Source organism: Triticum urartu, chromosome 2A (assembly GCF_056163025.1).
Source record: "Triticum urartu cultivar PI428250 chromosome 2A, HENAU_Tu73, whole genome shotgun sequence".
In the NCBI taxonomy this organism is placed as follows: Eukaryota; Viridiplantae; Streptophyta; class Magnoliopsida; order Poales; family Poaceae; genus Triticum; species Triticum urartu.
This window is the reverse complement of record NC_141874.1, coordinates 520,871,747-520,878,768: the sequence shown is the minus strand read 5'-3', so window position 1 is coordinate 520,878,768 and position 7,022 is coordinate 520,871,747. Positions and strand designations below refer to the sequence as shown.

Here is a 7,022-nt window from a genome sequence, read left to right as displayed (position 1 = left end):
GGTCCCTATCCTCCACGGTGCGGCTGCACCTAAGGCACACATCCGAGTCCAGAATAGTCTTCTTGCGTAGATTCTTCCTAGTATTCAACCGATCAAGAAAAAACAGCCACCCAAAGATCATAACTTTCTTGGAAACTCCGGAGTCCCAAATCAAGGTGAGGGTGGGCTCCGCGAGCTATGTAGAGAGAGCAGCATACGCTCCCCGGGTGGAGAAAGCCTCGCCATTAAGCAGACGCCGATCGTTCGGGACCTGGGAAAGGGTAACAAGATGCAACAAAGAGTTCAAAGAGGCAAGCTCTGCAACTCAGGGTGGACGCGGTCCGGGCCGGTCCGGTCTTTCACCGAGCCGCCGTTTGGACCGGCCACCGGCGGACTGAACCGGACCGGACCGAAGCACCCAGCGGTCCCCTTTTCTGGCACCGGACCAGCCACGAAAAAAGCTCAGTCTGGACCGAAGGACCGGCCAAACACCACCGGCGGCGAGAGACTGCTACGTGCGCTAATTAGAAGGAGGGACAGAGGGGAAAGAGGCAGTAGCTCACGGCGGACTCAATGGAGGTGTCGGGGAAGCCGGGGAAGCAAGAATGGCGACGTAATCAACGATGAACGACAGCGGCCGGAGTCGGCGAAGGACGACCATGACGACGATTTCAGGACGAATTCGACCGATTCCTTGCGCAGGGAAGGAGATCTCAAAGTGGTGGAGCTCATGGACAAGGTGATTTGTTGTGGTGAGGTCGACGGTGGTGCATGAGAATTGGGAGGCGGCGGCGGGGGCGGGGGCGAGAGCTCTGGTGCGTGATCTGTTGCTCTTTTGTTTATTTTTTTAGCGAAACATGAACGGGTGCGAGTGTTTTGATGGGCTAGGTCAGAAACAAGAGCCTGGGCTGGGCTGGGCCTCGTCTGTATAATTCAGAAAATGCAAAAAGAAAAAAATAGTTCGGTCCAACCGAGCGGACCGAGCCAAAACAGGACCGGACCGGACCTCTCTTCGGGCCTCTTTTTACAGACCGGACCGACTGTTTTCTTCTATCGGTCCTTCAATTTTGGTTCGGTTCGGGCCGGTCCACGAGCGGGCTTTTTGGCCCGCTCGGTAGGTCCAGGCTGATCTGCAACTGCAATAGAGGTTAAACGATTACGAAGACCAAGTTCGATCCTATCCTTAGGACGGAGGGAGACAATACTTACTGGTTGAAGTCTAATCCCTCTGACTTTTATACTAAATTAGCGACACTTATTTGAGAGAGATGGCATAAACTTTATACTAAATCAGCGGCACTTATTTTAAGACGAAGGGAGTAGTATATAAGCAGGAGAAGGGCGAAGAGTACAGTGCGGACAACGTGAGGAGGAGGGGAAAAGAAAACCAGCCGGTCGTCAGTGATGGTTGGCGGGGCGACTCTGGAGGACACTCCAACATGGATCGTCGCATCGGTGTGCTCCGTCATCGTCCTCATCTCCATCATCTTCGAGCGCTCCCTGCATTATCTCGGCAAGGTGATCATGTCAACAACCTTACAGCCAGATTCCTTCGATCTTGTCGCAAAATTTTGTTCCCCAGTGCCACTGATTCACGAGTGGGTGGAGTGCAGGCGCTGGTTCACCGGAGGGAGACGCTGTACGAGGCGTTGCTCAAGCTCAAAGAAGGTCAGCCGTCTCCCGTCTATTGGCCTTCGTTCACTCATGTTGCTTGCTTGTCACTGACGCGTGGTTTTGCTTGCGTGCGCATGGCGGCAGAACTGATGCTGCTGGGGTTCATCTCGCTGATGCTCGTGGTGTCGCAAGACCTGATACAGAAGATCTGCATCGACGAGAGCCTCATGGGGCACTGGTTGCCCTGCGTCCCGGGCGCCAGCTCCACGACGGCGCATTACGGCGTCTATGCCTCCTCCTCCGCCTCCGGCGTGGGCGTGGGCGCGAGGAGGCTGCTCAAGGGAGAGCGTGCAGCAGCAACGGGTTACTGCTCGAGCAAACAGGTTTGAAAATGTCATTGTACTTGCGTCGACATCATAGTGGCCGGTTTGGACATGTGTCAGAGTCGGCGCATCGTAGGTTTAAAAACTGCGTTAGACAAGTCGACTTTGTTCGGAAACAAGGTTTAGTCTGATCGAGGTCTTGATACCCTGCACTTTCTATTTTTATCGGCAGAACCAACGTGGTAATGGTAAAACTAGGAGACACTGTCAGCGAAACTTTTATTTTATAAAGCAGTATACTTGCTCAGTGTACTTACTGTAACGCATCGTTACATCTGCCTACTTGCAGATTTTAGTAGTAGCTTTGTGCCCATCTTGTATACGTGTGTTTCAGGGAAAAGTGCCGTTGCTCTCGCTGCACGCCCTGGAACAGATACATATCTTCATCTTCGTCCTAGCTGTCACGCATGTCGCTCTCAGCGCCTTCACCGTGCTCCTGGGGCTTCTACAGGTAACTCCTAAACTACTGCTGGTCCGTGCTTAGCATTTCTGAACTTCCAACGTTGACCCGACAGTAAACCGTGCGCAGATGCGGAAATGGAAGCAGTGGGAGAAGAGTATCAAGTCCGACGGCGACTGTGGTAGGGCAATGGCGACGCTTAACTCTTGAATGAATGAAAGGATGGATTACTTTAGCCGGAAGAAAATGATTACGGAAGATGGGCTAATTAGTCGAGGTGTGCTTGCTTGCTTACCAACAGCTGCAGGTCCTGAGATGATGATGAAGATGCAGCAGCGCAAGTTCATCCAGGACCGGTACAAGGGGTACGGCAAAGCCACCATGATCCTACTGTGGATGGTATGCAATCAGCAGCAAACTTGATTGAGATTTCTATTACTATACTTGCTGTATCTGTGAAGTCTGAAGTCTGAACTTGGGGTAACCCACGGTAATATTCCCTTCCAGCGTTCTTTCTTCAAGCAGTTCTACGGATCGGTAACCAAGGACGATTACATCGCGATGAGGCTTGGTTTCCTGATGGTACGTGTGGATTCGGTCTTGTTGTTTCTGATTTCTGGTTGGTTTTGCACCACTACTACGTATTATATTTCTGGTTGACGTACAGGAGCACTTCAGGGGGAACCGAGACTACAATTTCTACGACTACATGATCAAGGCCCTCGAGAAGGATTACAAGAGAGTCGTTGGGATAAAGTAAGTTCCTTCTTCTTTTTCGAACCTCACCAATACTCCCTCCGTAAACTAATATAAAAGTGTTTAGATCACTATTAGTATTTATAGTACTCACTCCATAAACTAATATAAGAGCGTGCTAACTTGAGTTTGTTCATTGTAGATGGTACTATTGGATATTTGTAATGTTCTTCCTGCTAATTAACGTCACCGGTATGCTTCATTTCTCTTAGTACTTCGGTATACTTGTCCATGACTGTCTGCATGCGTAACAAAGTTGACAATGACGACTGAAAACTCGTGATGCAGGGTGGCACTCATACTTCTGGATCTCACTTGTCCCGTTGACTGTAAGTGCCCCCCATCTGATCTGATCTGATCCACGAGTCACGAGCCTAATTGCTTTACTGTTGGCATCATTCAAACGTGTGCTTTGGTGTGCATGCATGCATGCAGCTGCTGCTTGTAATCGGGACGAAGCTGGAGCACATCATAACCCGGATGGCGTACCAGGTGAACCTGAAGCGCGCGGCCGTGGAGGCCGGGGCCATCGCCGTCGACCCGTCGGACGACCTCTTCTGGTTCCGCAGTCCCCGGACGCTGCTCATCCTCATCCACTTCATCCTCTTCCAGAACGCCTACGAGTTCGCCTACTTGTTCTGGACGCTAGTAAGCGTGCACGTGCACACAGGAATAAACACATCGAATCGTCCCATCACATGTTGAAATTCTGAGCTCCTCTTGTGGGTGCAGGCCATGTTCGGCTTCAACTCCTGCATCATGGACAGGTTCGGATACAGCGTGTCAAGAATCACCATATGGTACGTAGCTGCTCTCCCCTCTTGGATCGATCGAAGCACACATGTTTGTCTGTCAGATGATAGATTTTTTTCGACAAAGGGTGAATTTTAAGATGATAGATGCATAGCTGACCGCTTGGTTTGATCCTCGTCAGCGTGGTCGTCCAGGTCCTGTGCAGCTACAGCACGCTCCCCCTCTACGCCATCGTCTCTCATGTGAGTGCAGTAGTCAGGAACCAGACATGATTCTCAACCTTGACTAACAGAGCCTTGACAAATCGATAAATCCATTGATGCAGATGGGGAGCTCGTTCAAGAGCGCCGTATTCGCGGACGACGTTGTAGAGCATCTCAGGGCCTGGGCCAGCGACGCTCGGGAGCGCGCACGAGGAACCGACGGCGCTGGCTGCCTGGGCGCGGGCGCGGCGGCGACAGGATCGAGTAGGGAAGGGGTCCGATCACAGGACAAGGCAGAGGAGCCAGCTCCTCAACTTTCATCATAATGTAGTTAGCATTTTTTATTTTTATTTCTTAAAACGGAAGCATAAGATTTACCTCATTCATTAATTAAAAAAAAGAGTTTGGAGTATTACAGACGGCACGGTTACAACAGATTATGTTCACTCTCTCAAAATGATTTCCCCAAAGTGTTTTGCACCCGCGATAGACTAAAGTGTGGATTCCTCGAAATGGAAAATTGAGCGGTTCCGACATGTGCCGGTAGATCTGAAGCCGCTCATTGTAATCTGAAGATTAGTGCAACACTGTGCAGTATAAAAAGCAAAGCATTTTGCTTCGGCAATATATAGCTATACAACCTGCAAACAGTGTATACGGGTCCCGCCAATGTCTGCTTTTGGTCAAATAACACAGGGTCTTACATGCATGTGTTGCCCATTCTCTCTCTTCTCTCTCTCAAACTAATGCATCCATTTATTTCACCTTTGCTAAGTTAAAGTCATTCATATCTCTTAAACCAAACTTTCAATTTAAAAAAAATTATATGTTTGAACTCATGTCGCAAGAACTTTAAGACAAGACCGATTTTGCATAAATTTTAAATGAGTTTAAAATTCATGAAACACATTTCACATATGTCACCTGCTTGAAATCTTATGAACAAAATGATTTCAATCAGTTTCACAAGTTCAAATTTCAGTATTATTTTTTTTCATTTTCAGAACTTACATTTCACTTTTCACTTGCTTGCTTCAGATAAATCATATCTACTTCAATTGCACATTCTTGGAAGATCATATTTAATTATTTTAAAATAAACCATTTCACATTTGTAAACGGTCGCTTTCACAAGTTGGCATTTCAGTTCATATTGTTTTTCACTTTCAGCACCTACATTTCACTTTTCACTAGCTTGTTTCATAAAAATCACATATATTACAATTGCATGATTTTTTAAATAACATGTTTTACACTCTTGAAATAAACTGTTACACATTTTGAAATAAACCGGTTTAACAAGTTGACTTTTCACTTCATATTGTTTTACTTGCAGAACCAACATTTCACTTTGCACTGGCTTGTTTCACAAAAAAACACATATATTTCAATTGCACATGTTTGAAATAACATGTTTCACTCTGTTGAAATAAACTGGAACACATTTGGAAATAATCAGTTTCACAAGTTAACATTTGAGTTTCATATTATCTTTCACTTTCAGAACCTACATTTCACTTTCCACTGACTTGTTTAATAAAAACACATATATTTCTATTGCACATTTTTTAAATAAGATGATGTCTCACTTTTTTGAAATAAACTGTTACACATTTCAAAAATAAAATCAGTTTCACAAGTTGACATTTCAGTTCATATTGTTTTTCACTTTCAGAACCTACATTTCACTTTGCACTAGCTTCTTTCACAAAAGATACATCTATTTCAATTTCACATAATTGAAAAAGCATATTTCGCTCTTTTGAAGTAAACCGTTACACATTTCATAATTTTCAAATTCACAAGTTGAGATTTTAGTTTCACATTTTTTTCACTTCCAGTAGATGGATTTTACTTTTCACTGGCTTGTCACAAAAATCACATCTATTTCAATTGCACACTTTTGAAATTGCATATTTTATTCTTTTGAAATAAAATGTTACACACTTCCAAATAATTAGTTTCACAAGTTGATATTTGAGTTGCATATTTGGGTTAAATAGGTTTATGTGAAAAATGTTATTTTCACATACTTCTAGTGAAATAGGTTTGTTTCAGATTTTTCTAGTGAAATGGGTTTATTTCTCATATGAAATGTGAAACGTCAAAAATTAAATGTGTTTGAAATGTATCCAAAATTGGTCTAGTTTTAAAGATCTTGACGCCAGGAGTCCAAATATATAAAAAGTTTCAAAACGAGTCTATAGTTTGAAAGATATTATTGATTTAAATTGTCTAAGAGAAAATAAAGTTTATGGATTTGTTCTGCAGGTAGAGTGAGAAGAGAGACCTGCATGCGTTTCCCTAACAAAAGTTATACTTTATGGTCCATTATGTTGTCACTGATTTGACTAAAAAGAAAGATACAAGAAATATACTAATGTTGTACATTTAGATGGGCCATACGGTCTCACGAATCTCAGAAAAAAATGAATGGCCTCAGATCGGTACGTGACCGAACCGCACAAAACGACTTTGCGGTGGATTCCTCCTTGATGCTAGCAAGAAGCATACGTGGGGGTGCTGAGTTGTGACAAAAACTCCGCACATTACGTTTGTTCCAGATCGTCCAACATGATATTGCACGGTGAAAGAAGTCATGGCCTTCTTCCCCGCAGAAAAAAAAAAGAGAAGTCATGACCTTCTGACTTGCGTGCTTCAAACATGCCAGACCACCAGTCCTTGAATTGATGGAGCCCATGTCCCGCGTGTAACACTATGTAGCACTAGGCCATGACCCATGTAGCAGTATGGGCATATTGCGCTGGCAAAGTTTTTTCTCGAGTTAAATACACTACATGTGCTCTAATTTGTCTGGCACGGTCAGTTTGATGCCTAAACTTGAAAAATACACAAAAATAGTGATGTACCTTGTCTAGGCGTTCAAATACGATGCCTCTAGACGTATGCCGTTGTATCGAGTGCCCGCGTGGC

At 44.9% G+C, this 7,022-nt stretch overlaps 1 protein-coding gene across 1 annotated transcript; it reads left to right on the top strand.

The window, feature by feature from the left end:
- Positions 1-1,324: 1,324 nt before the first annotated feature.
- LOC125541769 (MLO-like protein 1) lies at positions 1,325-4,501 on the top strand. Its single transcript, XM_048705103.2, has 14 exons — positions 1,325-1,497; positions 1,593-1,647; positions 1,738-1,976; positions 2,311-2,427; positions 2,506-2,557; positions 2,678-2,775; positions 2,884-2,958; positions 3,044-3,132; positions 3,275-3,324; positions 3,421-3,461; positions 3,568-3,780; positions 3,865-3,932; positions 4,067-4,127; positions 4,211-4,501. Exons 1-14 carry the CDS (start codon positions 1,384-1,386, stop codon positions 4,412-4,414), a joined length of 1,476 nt encoding a protein of 491 aa, XP_048561060.1. The 5' UTR covers positions 1,325-1,383; the 3' UTR covers positions 4,415-4,501.
- Positions 4,502-7,022: the final 2,521 nt, after the last annotated feature.

What these genes read in the sequence shown, in the direction of transcription:
- LOC125541769 (XM_048705103.2), top strand. Translation starts at nt 1,384, where the DNA reads ATGGTTGGCGGGGCGACTCTGGAGGACACTCCAACATGGATCGTCGCA. An exon ending in TGAGGCTTGGTTTCCTGATG is followed by an intron (nt 2,959 to 3,043) that starts GTACGTGTGGAT and finishes GTTGACGTACAG; the next exon opens with GAGCACTTCAGGGGGAACCG. An exon ending in AAGAGAGTCGTTGGGATAAA is followed by an intron (nt 3,133 to 3,274) that starts GTAAGTTCCTTC and finishes TGTTCATTGTAG; the next exon opens with ATGGTACTATTGGATATTTG.